The sequence below is a fragment of the Monodelphis domestica genome, chromosome 1 (genome assembly GCF_027887165.1).
Source record: "Monodelphis domestica isolate mMonDom1 chromosome 1, mMonDom1.pri, whole genome shotgun sequence".
NCBI classification, from domain to species: Eukaryota; Metazoa; Chordata; class Mammalia; order Didelphimorphia; family Didelphidae; genus Monodelphis; species Monodelphis domestica.
In genome coordinates, this window is record NC_077227.1 from 113,053,075 (window position 1) to 113,075,835 (window position 22,761).

Genomic DNA, 22,761 nt, shown 5'->3' on the forward strand with positions numbered 1-22,761 from the left:
TTTGTTTAGTTGTGTCTGATTCTCTGTGATGTCATTTGGCATTTTCTTGGTAAAGATACTAGAGTAATTTGCCATTTCCCTTTCCAGCTCATTTTACAGATGAGGAACTGAGGCAAACAGGGTTAAAATGGCTTGCCTTCGGTCACTCAAGCTATTGTCTGAGGCCAGATTTCAATTCAGGAAGATGAGTCTATCTGATTCTACACCCAGTGCTCTATGCATTGTGCCATCTAGCTGTTTAATATTGGGAAATTATAAATATAACACTCATTCTATTTAGGGAAAAAACAATCACCAGAAAATATAAGAATAGACCTTTTCTCAAAATCAGAACATTTCTCAAAAACCAGAATTATCAGTAATGGAGAAATAAAAGAAGTCTTTTCAACATAATCAGGAAGGGAAGGGCAAAGAGGATTATCTACTTGTCACCACTATTATTTCATATAATTCTAGAAATGCTAACTTTATCAATAAAACAAGAAGAAAAGAAATTCAGATCATTCACAAGCAAAGAGGAAAACAAAATTATTTCCAGATTGTAATTGTCTACCTACAGAACTTTACAAAAATCAAACTAAAATTAACTGAATCAAATAATAACTTCAGTGAAGTAACAAGGTATAAATTAAACCTATTTCTAAATAATCAACAACCTTTCTGTTTATAGTTAGCAAAACCCTATAAAAATAATAAAGAAATCCTATTCAAAGTAATTACATAATGTATAAAATATTTTAAAGTCCATCTACCAAGACATTTTCTCCCATCCCCAGATTATATGAATACAACTACAAAATTCTTTCCAGGGAAAAAAGCGGAAAAACTATTTTTAAAAGATGCATGGAGAGTTTGAAATGCGAGCATCCTGTTTTTACTTAGTTAAGCTTATTTTATATGCACATACACACATATGTATATGTGATTACTGAATGATGAATTCACAATAATAAAATTGGGGGAAAAGGTTAGGGATTATTTAACAGGTGATAATAACCAAGATCTAAAAGATCTTGATGAGCAAGAATGTTAGGCCTAGTCTAATGAGATTTAGTAGGGATTAACCATGTTATTAGGTCCTACTGATTCCACAACCATAATAGTTAGGATTGCTCTCTGCACAACCCTCCTGTCACTGTAGTTCAGGCCCTTATCATTTGGCACTTACAGTACTATAGCAACCTTCTAAATTAGTCTTCTTGCTTTCAGTTTCTTTACTCAATAATTCACCTTATACACACTTGAACTTGGGTTTAAAAAAAAAAATAAATCTGCTTCCCATCCAAAATGGAGGAAGCTTAGTTAGGTAAGCAGCTTGCTTGATAGATAGGGGAGATGGTGGGGTTCTGGTAGACTATATGTTCAACAGTGTATGACAGCCTGCCTCCCTCCCTCCAGAAATCATGACACACAGCCTTAGGTTACATTAGGAGAAGTACTATGTTTTTTCATGACTGAATGTGATGACCCAACTGTACCAATTTGATCAGACCATATCTACAGTACTGCGGTTAGTTCTGCCACATTTTAGGAAGGGCAATGATAAACTGAAAAGCAGGCAATGAGGGGTTGATCAGGACCTTTAGATCATTCCATTTAAGGATCAGTTTCAAACTTGAATATTTAAAATGATGAAGAGAGACTCTGCAGATGGCAGGGAGCTTTGAGGAAGGTGTCCCTGGTATGGCCCCATCTCAGTCACTAAGGTGCTATGTATAGGATAGACCTCAGGCAAGTTGCTTCATTTTGCACATCCAGAGGAGGAAGAAAATGGACCACAACATTGGTTTTTAACCCTGGTTGCATCATGAACCCCTTCTCTGGCAGTCAGGTGAAGAGCCCATGGATCCTTCACACAATAACATTTCCTTTTTTAGTCCCTTACCTTCTCTCTTAGAATCAATACAATACATTGGTTCCAAGGCAAAAGAAGTTAAATGGTTTTCCCAGAACAGACAAGACCACTAGGAAGATTTGAACTTAAGACCTCCTATATTGAAATAAAGACAGCAAACTATAGGAAAACAAATATACAGCTCCAGGTGATAGTATATAAAGCTTCTCTATCATTGTACAAATCTTTTATCTGACAAAGGAAAAAAAAAAGAATAGAGACAACCTAGGCTTAATAAGACAACCTAGCTAATAAGCAATTCCAAGCCTAGAACCCTACTTCCAATTTCAAATCCTATTCTCTTTCCAAAAGGCCAGTGTTACCCATCCCAAACTATACTCAAAACTGGTCAAAGACCTCAATTCTCTATGATAGATTACCATATTCACTAGAGCTTCAGATGCTCAATGAGTAGGGACTAGGATGGGTAGAAGAGGATGCAAGGAGAAGTAAGAATGTGCTAAATTTTAGGACAAAAGGGCTTTAGGCAGTTATAATTTTCTGGATCTGCAAAAATTCACTCATAACCAATGGATGGGAAATAATATACTAATACCCTGGCTGATATCTAAGCACAGCTCCTCTTACCTTGGTCGAATACTCAGCTCAGAGACAGTCTGCGTACTGGATGGATGGCTAATTGGGAGGGATCTGAGAGAGACAAGAAAAAAAGTCATCACCTTTTCTCTCCTTTTCTACCCAAAGTTAAGCATATTACCTCCTCATATTCATATCTTGGAATCTTTAACTTGCTTCTGGGGTAATTTCAATGCCACCTAATACATGAAATTATCCCTAATCTCCCCAGCAACTAGTGCTCAGCTCCACCTCCCAAAATCATGTTATATCTATCTTGTATACAATTTTTTATGTCCATGTTGTTTTTCTCGACTAGGCCATATGGTCCTTGGGGGCAGAGGTTATTTTACTGTAAGGGCTTAATAAAAAGCTTGTTGATTGACTGATGACAATCTAAAAACTAGTTCTCGCCCTTTTCCAACTCTCGTCTCCTTTAGCATGATATTGAGCTAGTAAATAATTAGTGCTGCAGAGTTATTTCTGATCCTTTTCCCCCATCCTGTCCCCTCTGCCACCTCCCCAGTTTGATCTTTTCCACCATTCTCAAATAACTCAGTCACAATAAATTCTTAAAAGACTGCAGAATCCCGAATTCCTAAATAATGGCTGCAATATGTATGTGTCTGTTATCAGATGAGATTTAGAAATGCATTTGCTTATGTATAAAAATAAAATATATAAACAAAAGGTTTATCAAATAAACAATTATATCTATTAAAAAAAGAAATGTATTTGCTCCTTCATGCATTTTCACAGCAATAGGTCCCTATTAGTACAGACAATAAATCTGCTTGAAGTAGTCACATGTAGCTGAATTCACTCTGTGAAGTTATGGTTATGTAAAATATAGCGACTTGTTCCAGCCTGGTGATCAGCAGTGTGAATTAAAATAATATAACCATTTCAAGGGATCCATTTTTTAAACTATTTGGGACCTCGCTAGATTTATTATAAAGAACAATGACAAATGATATTGAGAATTACCCTCTCATGAATTACCAAAAAGACAGGATAGGAAAACAAATTACGGAGAATTGGTGTGAGACCCAACCAAGTTAGATCAGTTCATGAGCATTTACAGATAGAATTAGACAGTGAACAGAAAGAAAATGAATTACTTGGTTTCTATAGTGACCTTATCTCAACCTGATCACAAAAGAAATCACTATGTTTGGAATGAACATTAGCTGAATCAGTATCCAAGATAAGCTCTAAAAGGAAGTGGAAATGATATACAGAAAAATAAGACTTGGAAGAGAGGAAGACATGATTAAATCTGTGCTAGAGGTGACACAATTTTAAAGGCATTCAGGAATTAATTTTCAAGACTTCTCAGATGACCAATGGAAAAGATACTGGATGGTACTGATACCCTGAAGAGAGGCAACCCAAAAGATACCAATAACTACAACAGCCCTTATGATTACTTGTTTGTCTCTACTAAATCTTTGTAAGAATAGGCTATATAAATATTCCAAGTATTGTGAATATCCTTCAGAAAAATGTGAGCTCACAGATGATTCTCCATAGCACATCTGGTCAATCACATGACTGCTGGAGCTACAGTGAACATTGATTATGATAGAATTCAAAATGATCACAATAAACTTGAGTAGAGCTCAATGCAGCCTCCAGAGCCCTCCTTCAACAGAGAGCTTCCTGCATTCCTATTAATATCATTCACAAGATACTGATAATTAGTCACTTGGCAGTTTTCTAAGAGTCAAAGGTGTCCTGCTACTTCTCCTAAAGTCTAAAGAAAAGTGGAATATTCTATAGAAAGCGAGACTCTCTCAACGCTCTGGCCTCAGCCATCAAAACACTCCATGGCCTTCTCAATAAGATGCGCCACATAAGGCATATTGCCCTGATCACAGCAGCTGCAGAGGCAGGCTACAGAATGGCTGCAGATAGACTACTCTTAGCAGAGTGCCTAGTACACGGCAGGTACTGAACAAATGCTTACACATTCATGCACAACAAGCAGGCGCCCCAGCTGAACAAGTGCAGCAGGCTCAACTACATTTGGTAAAGTACAAATGTTTTCAATGACCCAGAACTGCTCCACTTCTCGGAAGTCCATCTTCTTCAAATGGATGCTCTCCCAGTGATGCCATATGGCTATGACTCATGGTACAACTACAGAGAGATAGATGTATGGGGGAGGGAGAGGGAGAGGGCCTATAAGGAGGTTGTAGCATGTTACTAATGATGACTTACTCAAAAAAAGTGGTGCAAGAAAGATCACCAAGAACTTGTGTGCCAGGACCTCAAATCAAGTCATTTGAGGATTGGTTCAAGAAGCTGGACAGAGGTAGCCAGAGGAAGAAGAGACTAAGAGAAGAAGGTACAATCTCTATCTTTAAGGAACTGAGGGGCTGCTTTGCCCTGCAGGAGGTGGATCAAGCTTGTCTTGTTTAGACCTAGATAGCAGAACTTTAAACAGCAGATATAGGCTGGATATAAGGAGAAACTTCCCTCAAAGTCAGCAGTCACTGGGATTATGCCGAAATGGGACACTGGTGGGGGGTGGGGGGGTGTCTATAATATTCACCCTTTATATGTCCTCCAAGCAAAAGCTGGAGCATCCCTTGTTTTGAATGTTCCCTGGGGATACTTGAGTCAGACTAGATAAACTCTAAGTGCTTAAAAAAAAAAATTCAGAATCACACACACATAGCACTCTATACGCAAAGAAATCCACAAAAACAGCAGTGGTTCTCAAAAGTATGGTTCAGGGATCTTTGGCAGTCCCGGAACACCCTTTTGGGAGTCCTCAAAGGTCCAAACTATTTTCATAATAATATTAAGAGTCTTCATATTATAAACAATTATTGATATAACCCATATAAACAAAAGCTTTTGTGTGGGAAAGGGTCTCAATTTTTAAGAATTATAAAGGGATTTTAGCCTAAAAAGTTTGACAACTGTTTTAAAAAATTTTAATGAATTTTAATTAAAACAAATTTTTGATTAATTTTAAATGAAACAGATCTTTAAGGCACTGTCTAATTTCAGTATTCTACACAAAAGAAATGGTTTGATCACATATCAAGAGAGAATAACAAATGAAGGCCTAAGTGTTGCTCTGGCTCCACAAAATATTAAAGGACTGAGAAAAGGGCGGGAGGGATTAGGTAGAACTTCTATTTAGTATTTATGGAAAGGCACTAAAAAGGGTAATACATACTCCTGAAGATCAAGGTGACCCTCTGACCAACCTACAGCTTCTCTGAGTTAAAACAGCAATACAGGATGAAAATAAGTGGCCTGTGACTGGCCTCATCCATGCCAATGATACCCCATATCCATCCCCCTTACTAAAAGTAACACTCTTAGAAAAACAGACTTGCTCCAAGCAAATAAGATTCATGAAGATATGATTTTTATATAAGAAATTAAATGGTGGTAAAATGAGTAGCAAGTATCTTACAAAGGAATCTATCTACAAATAAAAGTTTCCTTGAGTTATTCATTTAAGGTAGAATTCGACTTACCAAAGTCTGATTTATACACAATTTAGGGAGACCATCTCTACTACTTACAGTAAAGGGTACAGGATGGATACTTTCTAACTTAGTCAACATCTCCTTAACTCAGACCAACCTCCCTCACACCCCACTTTCCCCCCAAAGCCTCCTTACTTGTGAGTAAGCCAAGTTCTCTGGCCAATTACTCGAGCAGTGACTGGATTTCCAACTTTAAGTGTGGTAGTGGGGTGGGTGCCATGAGATACATCATCCAGGATCTGGGAGGCATGGATATAGCCAGTAAGACCATTCTCGAGGGTCACAATGACATGGGTGGCCTTGATAGACTTCACAGTTCCAGTGACCATCTCCCCAATGGGCAAGGTGGGTTTCTCCAGCAGTTCGCTCACCACTCCTGGATCTTGCCCTGCAGACTCAGGAGCTACTGAGGGCAGAGCCGGGGTCCTCTTCTTGACAGAGCTCTCAACAGCTAAGAAGAGACCAATGTCACAGGGCTTCGTACTCTTGATGATCACAGAGACCCCCTGACCAACCTGTAGCTTCTCTGAGTCAAAACGGAAGGTATCATTGAGGTGAGAGGCCACTGGGAAAGCTATAAGCTGACCAGTCTCCACTAAGGAAGCTATGGCAAATGTCTTTTCCAAATGTTCTATAACTGCTCGGTGCTCAGTGTCTTTCTTCAGCTGGAAAAAAAAATGGTCCCAATTTTTCTCATTGAACATCTATTTTGCCCTACAGTAAATATTAAGTATCCACAATAGTCTTCATACACATTTCTGTGCTTTTGCTCAGTTTGTTCCCCATGCTTGAAATGACCTCCCTCCTTTTTTTTGCCTACTTAATTCCCACCAATCCACAGAGCTCCAGGTGGTAGAACTTTAGGACCAAGAGAGAGAGAAGTTAGAGACAGATTTCAAATCAAAGTAAGGAGTCCTCTAACAATCAGAGGTGCCTGAAAGTGAGATGGGTCATCTGTCTTGGTCACTTGGAAATAGCCTAACACCAACTGGTTGACAGGGATATCAGAGTGAAAGAGATTACTGCTTTGGGAAGAAGGCTGGGCTGGGTGATCTCAAAGGTCCCTTCTAGGATTTGACTGCCATTCTTTCCATAAATGACAACACCAGGCAGTATGATATACAGTGCCAAGAGAACTGTAGTAGACCCAACTTCGAACCTGCTCTGCCATATTCTGTAACCTTGAACAAGTCCCTTCCTTCTCTGAACCCCAATTTCCTCTTCAAAATGAGGGACTTGCTCTTGCTCCTTTTTTTTTCTCCTTGTTTTAATGAGTTTCAAATATGAGGTTTTCCTCCTTCTACCACTCTATAATCATCAAGTACCTACTATGTACAAGACACTTATACAAATCGAAGATTTTCCTTATCCCCCCTGGGTACAGAGTAGGCTTACTAACAGAATGAATATGGCACCATCTGCTGCTTTGATGTGGGTTACTGCCACACATGTGTGTGCATGTGTCTGTCAGACACAGTCTCAGGGCTGTGAGCTCTAATTCTCTTGTAGAGCATCTGGATCAGTGTCACATGTTTGATAAATAACTGGATGACAACTACCAGAACATAAATGAAGTGATCACTAAAAGGAAGCTGAATCTGAACAACCCTGGTATTAGAGAACAACCTCATACCTGGGAAAAAGATGATGAAATGCACCTCTCTTATCAGGCATGAGGTGGGAGACTCTAGGTGAAGAGGGGTATATGCATGTGGACTATAATCACTGTGGTAGCTGGCTTTTTTGTTATAAGGGAGAACTGCAAATGTGTGTCTGGGGGCGATGCATATTCAGAAATAAGTGGTATAAAAACAAGAGGCAAGCAACATATAACTTTTTAAAAAATCAGTTTTAAGGAGGAGGATGCTCTAATATGCTTATCATTAAGATCCTACTACTTGGTTATCCAGTATCCAGAAGATATTGAATCATCCAGTAAATCCAGAAGAGGTCACTTCTCTCTCATTACTGTAGAAGTAGACAGTTCAGAGGCAAGCAATCCCTGAGAATAGAAGCCATAAGCTAGCCTACCTGCTTGACTTTTCTATTCACCAGCTCCTGGCGCAGAGAAACGTGAACCTCTGACTTCTGTGTATCAACATGAAGGATGACAGCTTTTGTTCTTTGTCCAGGATCCACTGCCTTCCCTGCAAAGCCCCAGAATAAACACAAATTTCACCCCCTTCCTCGAGTGGGGAGGTCCCCTTGCTTCCATGTGCCCCATTCACCAACACCGGCAACTTCTCAGGGCTAGGGCTGGGTAGGGGAAAGACAAATGCCTCCCAAGGAGCTCTGTTGCCAAGGGCTTTATACTATCTAGTACTAGAAGCCAGTCTTTAACTTGTACAGGCAGAAATCAAGACTGCATTGGTGGCAAAGCCCCATTTTAGGCAAGCCAAACATGTCAAACCGCACACTTTCCCAATTACACAACAGGAAATGATTTTATCTTGTAAATGGGTTCACCAAAGGATTAGCTGCCCTAGTGCATGTAAAATGATTTTCTTTAAAGGATTTGATTTGCATGAGTGACTTGGGAGCAAAAGCTATGCATAAGACAAGTTCCTAGTGAATGTTTACATTATGCATTAATTGTGTAAACTGAAGTACACCCAAACTAGGTCCATAGGATGAGCTAGTCATTATAAAGTCACATAAAGATAAATGCAAAACTTTTTTTTAAAACCCTTATCTTCTGTCTTAGAATCCAAGGCAGAAGAATGATGCAGGCTAGGCAATGGGTGTTAAGTATCTTGCCCAGGATCACACAGCTAGGAAGGATCTGAGGCCACACTTGAACCCAGGACCTTCATCTCTAGGTCTGGCTCAGTCCATTGAGCCACCTAGCTGCCCTGAGAAGTGGATGACTTTTAATTGAGACCAAGAAGAGAAAAGAAATCTCACTGGATAGAAGAGGCTTTTTGTACTTACCTCCCTGGTGATATTTGCTGGCCCTCAATACCAGGCCAGGCACCGAGCCATTACTGAATACCAGAGAGCCATCACTTGACATGTCTTGAACCACCAAATCCACAAGTAGCCCTGGGGTCATCTCAGCCAATGTTTGAGTCAACACAGAATCTAGGCAGGGTAGGAGACAACAACAAGGATAAAGTCTGGGGGCTTGATGGTTCTCCACCTATCATCTCCCTTCTCACCACAACTTCGAGCAACATAAACAGAGTTGAGGACAAGAAAAACCTGGAGTGGCTGAGTGATCACACTCCCTTTTGGTTTATTGTCAAGGAAAGAAGGATGAAACCCAGGGGCTTAACAAACTATAATATGTGAGAACCCTTGCTGGAGAAGGACAAACCTGCAACCCTCCCTAATCATAACTAAACAAGTCCTCAAAAATCCCAGGGGACTCAGGCATCATTTCTCCCTCGAGGCTTGGAAACTACCCTTCTAGCTATCCCCCTATTCCACTTCCCTCCAAATACTGGAGGAACATGAAGGGCCTAAGCCTTAAAAGTGAAAATTAACGTGAAGGAAGAGACCCTCAATAGCATTCACTGGGATGGGCCTGCACAGACCTCGACTGCTCATGAGGCTTCGAACACCTTGCAGCTCTTCCAAACACTGGCTTAGGAGGGTAAGAGAACTTGCAGTTGTATCTTCCTGGCTGACATCTGACAGGCGGAGGGAGAGCAGCATCCGTTGTTTCTCCTCATCCACATTGGTCACCTTTGCAACCACTGTCTGCCCTTCTACGAAGTGGTCACTGATTGTAGTCACAAACTTGTCACTCAAGGCCTAGAGAAGAAGGATAAAAGTCTGTTATCAACACCTCAGAGACTGAAGAGGACCCAGAGGCAGAAGCTAGATGGACCTTTCCAACTCTAAATGTTATTGAATTTCACACCTCTGGATCAATGTAGGGAACAACCATGACTTCTTGACTGATGGTGAGGCATGCCTCCTGCCTCTAGTGGAAGAGAGAGGCAGTGGATTAGAGGTTCAGAATAGGGCCTAGATAGTCAAATGCAGCCAATGTAGTGATGTGTTTTGCTTGACTAGGATTATTAACATTATCATTTGTTATAGACAGAGTCTATGGGGAAGAACATCAATGAGAAGTGTCAATGATAGATCATTAAATCATTAATAGAATAAAAAATTTAAAATTAGTGAATGTCATTTAACATTCTCTTCTTATCAACATGAGGATTAAAGATAAATCCTGGGGGAAGCTGGGTGGCTCACGGGATTGAGAGCCAGACCTAGAGAAGGAAGGTTCTAGGTTCAAATCTGCCCTCAGGCACATCCTAGCTATATGACCCTAGGCAAGTCACTTAATCCCCACTGAAAGCTGATGGTAAGGATTTAAAAAAAATGATGATGAATCCTATTAAACTCCTATGAAGAGGCTGATACTAAGGACAAAGCAGGTTCTATCTTACACTGTTCACTACAGTTTTCTCTCCATTATCTGTATGCCTTGTATCATCGGGCATGGCATCTAGCTCTAGTCTCCAATTACTCAGTCAGGAATACATGTAGATCTTTTTTATTTCTTTCTTTTAAGCCCTTACTTTCTATTCTCATAACAACTATAAGATAAAGGCAAGGGCTAGGCAAATAGGGTTAAGTGGCTTACTCAGGGTCATAGAACTAGAAGTGTGAAGCCAGCTTTGTACCTAGATTCTTCCAAATCCAGGCCTGGCACTCTATCCACTGTGTCATCTAGCTACCCTGCAAGTAGACCTAATACAAAACATTAGTGAGGCAAGTTTCCTTTGTGGGAGGAGTCCCAAAATATCACATAATATACATAAATTACTCTTAAATAAAAACAAAATAAATAAATAAATAAAACATAAATTACTTTTTTTTAGGACCAATTATGTCACTTGCCTCTTTTCCAATAAAACAGATGAAGAAGGGTACTTCACTGTATTTTATTTTTTTAACTTTAAAACAAAGTTAACAAAGAAGAAAGGAGATAATAATTTCAAGCTAAACTATTAACCTGTTACTTGACAAATACCAAATTATTAGGAAACCTGGTCCTTATTGCTGACCTTTTTGTGGGAAAAGTTAGTTATTCTTCATGCCAAGGACTATGATATATCACTGATATAAGAGAGCCTTCTGCCAAGGCATATGACCACTCAGATATAACTTAGTTAGTTCTCAAGACTCAGATTTTTTTTAAGCCCTCGCTTTCTTTCTGAGAATCAATACTATCAATACTAAGTATCAGTTCTAAGGCAGAAGGTCAGGAGAGGCTAGGCAATTAGGGTTAAATGACTTGTCTAAGGTTACACAACTAGGAAGCATCTGAGGCCAAATATGAACCAATTCATTCCTCCTAATTCCAGGTCTCGCATTCTATGTCCACTGAGCCACCTAGCTCCTCAGTGGTTTGGTTTGGGTTTTTCTTTGCCCAAGGTCTCAAGCCAGTAAGCGTTAAAGGCAGAATCTGAACATGGGTTTTTGTGATTTCATATCCATTGATTTATATTCATTCATTATAGCCTCTCTTTTAGGCTACTCTAAAACAGCTTATGCAGACCTATCACATTACATGTTTTCCCCACAACAATCCCATGAGGTAGGCAGCAAACCATGCCACCCAATATCATGAAATAATACAACTGGCCCCTCACAGCTGAACCTCTTGGAAATTTAAAACAAACCCAGCTAGTTTCACCTTGGGAAGTTAAGTCTCATTCCTTTAGTCTCTGGCCTGACCCAGTATATCATTCTTCAAAGGGCTTCTCAGAAGGAAAGAATCTCAGTGGTAGAAGCAGACTTACTGATTTGGGAGCCAATCCACTGAGGCCTGATGGGAACTGGACAAAGATGCCATAAGCCTTGATACTTTTCACAAAACCTGTAAGCAGCATCCCAGGCTGAAATTCAGAAAAGACCTTGGGATCCTGGCCACTTTCCACAGCAGAGATCAGAGCTGGTTTCCTGCATAGGACCTGGGGCCACCACATCAAGGAACATAACAAGAAGGATAAAAGAAATAGTCCTTTGCCCTCCCTTGCCTTCTACCACCTCCCCATCAGAATCCAAACCGATGGGATAAGAGAGTCAATAAGAGCCAAACATCTCTATAAAATGGCCACTAGTATAGGCACAGGAAGTTCCCTTACTGCTGTCATTCTAACATATATCCTTCCCCAACCACTGCCTTATTAAAATAGGTTTCTCTCTCTCTTTCTCTTTCTCTCTCTCTCACACACAAAACACATACATACATACATATGGCCTTTCCCATTTGACCCAATGGACAAAGTTAGAAATATTATGGCTTAACTATTTTTAAAAGTCTGACTTCCTTCAGATCCCATACACAGCACATGAACCCAGAATTCACATTCATGGTTGATCCACATGAAGCCTAGACTTGGGTCTGATCAATGGTATCCCTACCTATGAGGTCTAAAGCCCTCACCCCTCACAGATAAAAGGAAAGGATACAATGTGACCATCACTGTGGCTCAGACACAAGACCTTGTGGAGGATGTCACCTGCCTGGAGCCAGTAGCAGAGCAACTGACTATTGGTGACATTGTCTGACAGATGGGTTGTGGGAAGCAAAGCACTGATGTCGTCAGGTAGGATGGACACCTCCAATCCCTTCTCAGTTTTCTTTTTCACCTTCACATCTACTAACTAAGAACAGAAGAGAAAGAAAAAAAAATTATCACTTATCCTGAGCAAAAATTGAACATTGCCCTAAGTTGGGACAATTCAGAACCTCAAAAATCATTATCAAGAAGTAAAATGGGTGCCAACTAGAAAGAATCAAACCCCCTTTAGCACTCTAACCCAGCTTTCCCTACCCTTTCCTATGAAGTTCCTGGTGAAACTATAGGATATAACCCAACATGGTCTCAGAGCCAGTTAAGGAGAAAAGGAGAAAATTCTCACTAAACCAAGCCTTAGTGTTTGGGAGGGGTTTCAGAAAATAAACCTAAGCCCCTTCTCAATGTACAAATTCCCTTCTATGTCATATGAAACATATCCTTCCAGCTTTGAACCAAAGAATCACAAAGCTTTAAAGATGAAAGAGACCTTAGAAATTAACACGTCCAATCCCTTCTTATTTTATAAGAATTACGTGATTGGCTTAATGACCCACAGTTAAGACAGTGGCAAATCTGGGTTTAAAACACAGTTAATGATTACAGGCCCAGTGCCCTTCCCTCATGGTTTTGTCTTAACATCTTCTATGGCCTATTCCATTTTCAGGGAGCTTGATTAGGAAGTTATTCTTTATAACTGAGGTCAAAACTTGACTTCCTGTACATTTCCACTCAGTGTTCTTAGTCACTTCCTCTATAGCTTCAGAGAATAAGTCTTCCCCAAGAAAGTAAAAAAAATTTGAAGACAGTAATTTTTTCCCAAGCTTGCTCTAGGTTAAACATTAAGTATTTTCAACCTATCCTATAGCACAGGATACCAAGATGCTAGAAAAAGACAAAGTCAGTATGGTCTCCCCTTTTCCAATGGATCAGATATGGTTCTCAGAGAAATAGAAGGATAGACATGGTAACTTTATAAAGCCACTAGGATAAAAATCTAGAATGGAATTCAGAAAAGGCAGATTTGGACCTGGTTTTAGTACTAATTAAACTGGTGACCCTGGAAAAGTTCCTTCCTTCCCCTGTACTTCAGTTTTCTTTGCCACAGTAAACAAAATAAGATGAGCTTAGAAATCCCAAGTACCTGTCCGGTCTTGACCATGGCTTTCTTCTGGCTCTGGGCTGTGCTTTCCATTTCTTTGTCATTGGACAGCCTGAAGGACAAGAGCATCCTCTCCTGCTCAGGCTCACTTTTCAGCACTGTGACCTTCACCACCTGGGAAGAGACTAGCACATGTTGGCTGACCCACTCATAAGGCTCCTTCCAATACTCCACAAAGGAAGACAATGCTGGCTTGGTCTCCAACACTACTTCTTAAGAATCCTCAAGATCCCAGAAGAGAAATGCCTCAGACAAGAAAAGGATAAAAATGAATATGATCCAGCCTGTCTTCACTAGTGTCACAGTAATCCTCCTGATGACAGTTGGTTGACTGCAGTGGCATTCAGGGTAGAAACTGGGCAAAGGACACTTTTATTATTTCTTGTGCCTAGGGTCACCACACCAAAGTCATACCCTTTAATTATCACCTAGTGACTGTGGGAAGTGGGAGTTGGCTCCTGCCTCAACATCAAGTCTTCTTTGGATCCTCTATTACTAGACCCAGAGTCATGGGACTCCAGCCCTAACCTTCCAGATAAGTATGAACATAAGATAGCACAGGTTGCTAGGTGGCTCAATGGACAAAAAGCCAGGCTTGGAAATGGAATGTCCTAGAGTCAAATCTGGCCTCAGACACTTCTTAGCTATGTGACCCTGAGCAAGTCATTTAATCACCAATGCTTATCCCTTACTGCTTTTCTCCTTTGGAACCAATAAATAGTACTGATTAAAAACAACAACAACAACACACACTTCTTAGCACACACTACTGTTACATGTATCGCACATATCTATTCTACCCTGGCTTCACCAAACCACCTGAGAAAAGCAACAGTACCTCAACCTCAGTAACCCATTCAGTGACCACTCACCACTAGGACCTTGTCAAGGAAGAGGATTACAAACAAAAAGACCCAACTAGAAGTCCAGTGTACCCTTCACATGCAGGGTATTGTCTGGGGGGGAGAGGGGGGGGCACGTATTGTTTTCTACCATCTTGGGACAGAGTAAAGGAATTGGGACTAACCCTATCAGGATGCCACCGTCCCAAGTACCAGATATTTACCTACCCAGATGCTTAGTCAGATCTCCCTAGTGACTCAACCTTTTATTTCCTGTGGTTGGTGAAAAAATAGCCTAATCACAGCCTCTACTATCACAGGACCTTAGAAGATGGGGTCTCTAGTCCTTTAACACTGCCTTAAGTTCTATGGTTAGCAAATTCAATCTCTTCCTCTAATCCCCAGAATTCATGACTTGTTACCCACATGGGCAAAAATCTTCTTTCCTTGCTACCATTCCCAACCCCCTCATCTCTCTCCAAGCCAGTCACTCCTATTCCCAGGACCCTATCTCCTCCTCTTCCTTTTGTTATGCTCTCTGGGACTTCATGTTCTATTATTAATAAGTCTTTCTTCATATTAGAACTCATGTTCTTTCCATCTTCTTAGGCCCACAGAAATTCTCTTTTTTAAAGAAAAATAAAACTTCTGAACTTACACATCAATAAAATGGGCATTAGCATATATGTAATAGAACAAAAAAAGAGAGTGCATGAAGCTGTAGGTCTGTTATAAACTACTTGCATTTATTTTTAAGCATATGAAGGAGAATTCTTCCCTTCCCACCCAAAGAAAGGAGGAAAGCAATAAGGGGGTTTTATCTCTGAGATCTGTTCATACTATCTCATTTTTTTTTTAAACCCTTAACTTCTGTCTTGGAATCAATACAGTGTATTGGTTCTAAGGCAGAAGAGCAGTAAAGGCTAGACAATGGGGGTCAAGTAACTTGCCCAGGGTCACACAGTTAGGAAGCGTCTGAGGCCAGATCTGAACCTAGGACACCCCCCTCCCCCCCAATCTCTAGGCCTGGCTCTCAATCCACTGAACCACCCAGCTGCCTGTCTGGGGGAGTAGTGGCACAGTGGATAGACTGCTGGGCCTGGAGTCAGTTAGACTTGAGTTAAAATCTAGCCTCAGATACTTACTAGCTGTGTTAACCTGGAGAGGTCATTCAACCGTGTTTGCCTCAGTTTCTTCATTTATAAATGAGCTGGAGACAGAAATAACCGCCCCAATATATTTGCCAAGCAAACTCCAAATGGGGTCAGTCAGACACAACTGACCAACAAGAATAACAGAGTATGTTACAAATAATAATGATGAGGTAAATGTGTAGCTTTCAAAATGGTTCTCTTTGTTCTTTTCTCTCCATTATAACAAAAGTCTCAATGACCCTCTTTTATTTCTTTCTGCTACCCCATTCCCATCCTCACTTACTGTTAGTCTCATTTTACAGCTGATGAAACCCAGGAAGATAGTGATCAAATGACTTGTGTAGGGTCACAGTCAAGGTCTTTGATTTAAGGCCCAATATTCTACACTGCCACCCAGTGGCCTCTTAAAAGACCCTACCTCCCTACCCAGTACTGGGTGCTTCTTCACTCATGCTCTCCAACACAGTGTGCCAGGAAGAAAGGGTATACTTCTTGCTATTTCTAGAATGCTGACCCTCCTTCAAAGCTCAATTTCTTCATCAGCCTCTCTCTACACTAAGGTGAACCACATCAAATCTCTCCTCAATATTTGCCTGACCAGGAAGGAATAGAGCTCTGAAACAAGCTGACGGTTTTTACAAAGAATACTGCTCTGGTCAAATAGGGTGCAGGGGCTTTTCCTGAGGACAGTAATGGCTGCTTTCATCACTGCTTCTGCAGGCAGCTTACCTGTCCTACATAGAAGACTTCCTCCGGGGCTGAGATGGGTTGGGCACCAAGTTCCCTCTGGGGTACCAATCCCCTCACATCATTATAGAACTTGACAATGCAACCACAGTCCTTGATGCTGCTGATGAAACCATGAGTCTGTAAATCAGGCTTGGCTTCCTTGTAGTTTGTGAGAGCTGGCAGGCTAGATTCCACCAGGGTCTTTTTCAAAGTCATTAGCAGTTTCTTGTTCTCAGGGTCACACATCAGAACCTGGGAAAGCAGAGTCAGCAAGGAGGGTCATGATAGCAGAGTGAAGACCACAGAATTGATTCTATCTCTCCTAACCCTAATTTTGCCCCTACATCCTGTCCACATTTCCAATGAAGAGATTCTCAGCCAAACTGCTTGTTGGATGAAAATCCAAGTTGTACCAGCTTCAACTCACTTCTTCCAGGAGCCATCTCAGACCAGCCCACCAGCAATTTATTCTGCCTTGTATTACAGCTATTTTTGAATGCAAAGGTGCATTATACAGCTTTGTATCTCCTCTAACATCCAGAAAAGGGTTAAATTCTCAATTCAAGGCTGTATCCACCCACCAGTTAACCTGAGCCCCTCCAACAAAAAGCCTTCCAGTTTCAGGAATTCTCACCCGGCATTTGACCTCATCTTGGACCCGATACTTTTTTTGAGGATTCCGTATCTGGACATCAGCCAAATGCAAGGTAGGTACCAGGCCTTTGATTTGCTCGGTCACCTTCACAATCATCCCATAGGATCTTAGTGTGAACACTTTGCCCTGGAAGGGGGGAGAGGGTGAAGAGTGACGGGGGAAGAAGAGAAACAGGCATCACGAGGATTCTAAATAATTCTTCCCTTTTCCCACTACCTCCAAAAAGGGCCCCAAAAGCTGAAGAGGCTGCCTGCAATCTGAAGCCTTAACTCCAATTACTCCCAACCCTGAGACAATTGCCAAGTTCAGAACATAACTTCCTATTTGCACTGTTTCTTTACACATTACTTGGCATGTGTGCATCTTCTTCAACTTCTAGATTGTCAGTTCCCATGAAGACAGCAATGGTATGTTTTCTCCCAAAATACATGAAAGCACAAAGACAGGTCAATGTGAGCCAAAACAGGCATGAAACACTTCCACACTCCACCACAATTAACCAGGTCTAACACACTGAACCATAGTTTGGCCCAGTCAAGCACACATACTTAAATCATGGTTTTTTTAAGGATACCGTCTCTCTGACTTAGCCATAGAGAGGTGGTAAAAAGCTAACCATGGCATTGGCAGCAGCCAACTCTGAGGAGTTAACTGACTGCACAGTAGTTGAGCTGGGGGAACCTGATGAACTGAATGTCTCTTTGAGTGGGAGGCTGCCTCTGCTGCCTGCCTAGCTGGTTAGACTACCTGGGAACGGAGGGACTCACCTTAACTATCTGCCCTGGCTGGATGTCATGATATCTCAGGAATGGAGCTTCGATGATGCTCCTGGAACAAAAAGGAAAAAAAGAACCAAAGTGGCAGAGGCTGGGGAGACCAATGGATGTGGGTCCCATACTGATAGGAAGAAAAACCCATGTCACATGGCTGGTATGATAATCAATATGCATGATGGTCTCTTGCTGTGGTACATAGTGTATGTATGTGTGCACACATGCACACACACATTTACACTTACGTTTTCAGAGATAACAATGCCAGATCATCCATTGGGCTAAAATCAATAACCCGACATCTGTGCAGATTTCCAGGCTTGAACTTCTCTGGTTTAAAGGACTTCTCAGTCTGGGAGAGGTGCCTGATCTACATATAAAGTAGAGTTGTTAGAGGAGACCGAGAGATACACAAGTAATCTAGAAACACAACTGATGAAGTTCAAAGAGTTCTGGAAAAGATTTGGGAAACCATCAAAAGAGCTCTTTGTCAGTCTGTTTGCATTTCTTCCCTGACCATTAAAAGGCATAGGATAATATGGATTGAGGATGGAATACTGGAGTGGTTGAAATAGGCTGAACCCATTCCAAGGCTGGCTGGGCCTTGACACTGACAAATGGATGATAATGAAGATGAAGATAGCTGAGCAGCCTTACAAGATGTCAGACCAAAGCAATGCTTCTGAGAAGGAATTCCCAGCAGGAGCCCATGGAATAGAGATTAAGTGGCCAAGAGAGAATGCAAACTGGAATAGGACAAGTTCATTAAACACACGCACAGGCAGAAAACAACAGAACACTTAGAAACACTCATAAAGCATCAAGATGAGCTAGAGAAGGGGACATATCCTCCACATCAGGACTTGAGTCACCACTTATGACACTGGGCAATCACACTCTTAATAAGAGGATGAGAACATAGTATTTCTCTCAAAACAAAAACCTCATATACCATCCTGCATGCCTCTTTGTTTTTTCTATACTTTACCATCAGGACAACCAAATCAGAAAAGTTTAGGGCAGTGGGTTGTTCTATATGGCCTCTGATTCTCCCTATGTCTAATAGCACACACTTGCCAGGGCAGAGCTCTCTTTGGCACTGGTGCAGCATTTTCAACCAGAGGCTAGAGGTCACCCAGAACCATGTACAATCTTTTTAAAAACCCTTACTTTCTGTCTTAAGAGATAATACTGTGTAATGGTTCCAAGGCAGAAGAGTAGTAAGAGCTAGGCAATGGGTGTTAAGTGACTTGCCCAAGGTCATACAGCTAGGAAGTGTCTGAGGCCAGACTTAAACTTAGGACCTCCTGTCTCTAGGCCTGGCAATCCACTGAGTCATTCAGCTGCCCTCAGAACCATGTACAATTAATAAGTTCCCAATACCAAGAGCAGCTGGAACACTTGCACAGGTTATTTCATTAAGTGGTAAATTCTGCACTGAATGGTTAAAAAGGGGTTTTTGAAAAATGGCTTCATGATTCAGGTAGAGGTTGGGGTAAATAATCTTTAAAACCCTTCTAGGACTCCTGGAGCTCTTTAGAAGTGCAGGAAGCTTCCTAAATAACATACCACTTCATAAATAGCAAATTGGTATCAAAGTTTTAAAAAATCATATGCATGCGGAAACTCAAGTAAAGCCATTCAATCAAAGCAAACAAATATTACTCTAAGTAAGTAGTAGATTCAAGAACCATTCAACCAGCACCCTCTGATTTCATAAAGCCAAATAAGACAATTCCACACAGTCGTTAGAGAAAGCAGTCAAGAGCCCCAGTGTCCTGTTCACCCTTCTAGTGATGTGTCCATGCATGTCCTCCTCACCCGGGCATAAGCCAGAGACCCATCCTTCAGCCTGAAGGTGGCACCAGCTTTTGTATAGAAGCTCTGGACAGGCACATCATTCAACACAGCTCCAATAAGATGGTGGCAGAGGCGAGTGATGGGGCGACCAGCTTGCAGGAAGGAGGAATGCAAGGTTAGTCGGACAGATTTGGTACGTGGATGAACTGAGAGGATACAGGCCCTCACCTGTAAGGACAATCAAATAAAAAAAGATGTATTAAACAAGAAAGGAAGCATGGCAAATCAAGCATCCTAGACTAGACCTTCCAGAGCCCCAAACTCTCAATAAATCTATTAACTCTTGTGCAATCACATAGGACATTTTAGTCTGTCTGCATGACCCCAACCTATCTATGACATCAGTGCTGTTACTGCCTCATGGGCTCCAAGATGTCAGGAGCCACAACTGACTAAACTGTTGTCCTCATGTAATGAAATGTTTTAATCAGGAATTTGTGATGGAAACTGGTATTACCAATTGTCACAGGAATACTACAATCACACCAGCGGTTCCCTAAGTATTAAAAGGTTGGTGTTGGTGCTCTGGCCACTGGTTAAGCTTTGAAGCTTCAGGTAATTTCAGAGGTAGCTTATTCAAGATCTAAGACCCATAGCTGGTTTGGAAGAACAATTTATTTATTAATTAGGGCTCTTTCTAGAATACTCTGTAAACTATAAAGTGTGCCATAAATGTGAGATTATTACTCAAATCAGAGACAATGATGTTGAGTTAAAATAATAAACTTGGTCTTGATTACAACTGCCATGATTGGAAAATATTTAGGAGACTGGTTTCCTGCTAGAAATTTTAAAAGCTTATATAGAATTCAAACCTCCAAAATTCAAACATAGTTATTACTACAACAGTTCTGAGTCCAAACAAATCACTCCATGATAAAAGGAGTGCAAACAAGATTGAGACAGGTAGGCAGCACAGTGGATAAATCCTAGGCCTTGGAACTAGGAAATCTTGATTTCAAATCCTACCTCAAATGCATAATAGCTGGGAAAGGCACTTTACTCACCCAATCTCAAGTTTCCTCATCTACAAAATGAGGATAATAGCATTGAGCTCACATCATTACTGTGACGATTAAATGACACGATATACATTAAATATAACATAAATACTACTAATATTAATTTTTATAACTGTTCTTCCTTTTAAAAATTCACCAGGATAAAGAGAAGAGTAATAACAATCACACAGAAAATCAAAAGATCAGGTCCTTAAAGTCCCACATTTTGCTACCTTTTCCTACTCAGTCCATTACACCTGAGGAATTGACTTAGGTGACAGCAATCTCTGGCCATAGAAGCTCCTGGTATTTGTGGAATGGCCAGTCCACCCTTGAGAACAGTAATGAGGGCAAAAGGCAGCTAGGGACAAGGTCTGGCAATTCTTACCATTTGGGTTTGGAAGTAATGTCCAGTCTTTTTAGAATCCAAATGCATAAAATCAACTAGTCCAGTGAAGGAAGAGAGGAAGCTTAGGGAGAGACCATAAGGGGTCACCTAGAAAGAAAAGGAACAGCAAGATTAAAAAGATATCCCCTAAGTTTTCAGTATTTGTAGGTATGAAATAATTCAGCCATTTCAGAAGATAATTTGAATTTATGCAAGAAAAGTCATTAACGAGTTCATATCTCTAACCCAACCATCTCACAGCTAGGCATAAAGAAGGTCAATTACAGAAAGTTCCCAAATGTGAGAAAAAATTAAAATCATAGCAATATTTTGTGGTAGCAAAAAAAAGGAAAAAAAGATAACTGTTCACCAATTTGGGAATGAGTGAAATGGGGGAATGAACCTTGTTATACAACCATGGGAAGTGCTTAAGAACAGCAAGGCTGTAAATGAAGCATCTAGGACTAGCAGAAGGGACTCAATCAGCTTTGGTTAGTTGACATCACGTGGCTTACCTTCTGCACCTGAGCTTTAACCACCAGCCCTGGTAGTAGATTATCTAGCGTCCAGTTTTGCTCTTCCGTAGCAATGGCAGCAGAAACTTCTGACTGAATAGTGGACAGACGGACACTCCCCCCATTGCCTTTTACTTCTTCAATAAGGCAGTTCAGATACTGGCCAACCTGAAGTTTAGTACCTAAAAGTCAAGAGTAATCCTTAATTTTCCTCTGACAATGGTCTGTTCACTGGGGCCCAAGTTAGCCCCTGAAAGAAATCCCATTTCTAGGACCCCACTTATCATCCTGGGTCTACCTCCTAGAAGGAAGTTCATTTCCAATCAATCAATCAACTAAACAACATAAAAAACCCTGGTGTTAGGAAATATTGAAGGAGACAACAGAGAATAAGATGAATGATGTCATGGAAACAATGAACATGAGCTTGGAAAGATTATAGGAGAAGTGAAGGATAAAAGAGCCAGGTGTATTATGCTTCATGGGGTCACAAAGAGTCAGACACAACTCAACCACAGCACTATGTATTAGGCATAGTGTTGGGTAATGACTGCCTTTAGAAACCCCACATTCACATTTTTTTCACTCATACTTTATAATCTCCTAAGGCTGGCCTTAGAATAAAAACTGCCCCAAGAGAATAAGGCTGAAGATCGAAGTCTCAACCAAGTCTCTTCAAAGGAGGCCAGTTGAGGCAGTAACTTTAAAGACAGCATCTCAATAGGAATATCACAATTCTAAACATACTATTTATTACCCATCTCCCTCTAAGAGTCTTTACATTCTTCAAGGCCTGGCTCAAATGCTGCCTTGCTCTGTAAACCTTTCCCCATTTCTTCCAGTCATATATGACCTTTCCTTCCCTTCCCCTCACATGGCACTAAATCCTTCCCTTCCTGTTCTTATATTCCATTCTGTCCTATGACTATTGTGCAAAACTGCATCTTTTTCCCAGTCAGACTGTAAGTTCCAAGAGGGCAGGCCTTTAACATTTAACATTCCCTTTATCCTTCAGCCTCTGAGATGTTTTGAACATGCAGGAAAAAACACATTGCCAAAACACTGCTTAACCTATACCAAGTCCTTAATAAATGGCTGATGAATGGATAGATCAAGAAAGATGAATAAGAGCCTACATTTTAGCTGATCTAGGTAAAA

The 22,761-nt window shown here is 40.8% G+C and overlaps 1 protein-coding gene across 1 annotated transcript in view; it reads right to left on the reverse strand.

Moving 5' to 3' along the window:
* PDCD11 (programmed cell death 11) overlaps positions 1-22,761 on the reverse strand; it is a 42,110-nt gene that overhangs the window by 13,601 nt on the left and 5,748 nt on the right. Inside the window, exons 7-21 of the mRNA XM_056804536.1 lie at positions 21,604-21,785; positions 21,089-21,196; positions 19,661-19,867; positions 18,085-18,209; positions 17,834-17,894; positions 17,046-17,192; positions 16,412-16,663; positions 13,669-13,800; positions 12,418-12,612; positions 11,745-11,915; positions 9,519-9,738; positions 8,914-9,063; positions 8,014-8,129; positions 6,118-6,647; positions 2,483-2,545 (exon numbers count right to left, since the gene is read on the reverse strand). Of these exons, the coding sequence (XP_056660514.1) occupies positions 2,483-2,545; positions 6,118-6,647; positions 8,014-8,129; positions 8,914-9,063; positions 9,519-9,738; positions 11,745-11,915; positions 12,418-12,612; positions 13,669-13,800; positions 16,412-16,663; positions 17,046-17,192; positions 17,834-17,894; positions 18,085-18,209; positions 19,661-19,867; positions 21,089-21,196; positions 21,604-21,785 (2,659 nt within the window). The remainder of the gene's footprint in view (positions 1-2,482; positions 2,546-6,117; positions 6,648-8,013; positions 8,130-8,913; positions 9,064-9,518; positions 9,739-11,744; positions 11,916-12,417; positions 12,613-13,668; positions 13,801-16,411; positions 16,664-17,045; positions 17,193-17,833; positions 17,895-18,084; positions 18,210-19,660; positions 19,868-21,088; positions 21,197-21,603; positions 21,786-22,761) is intronic.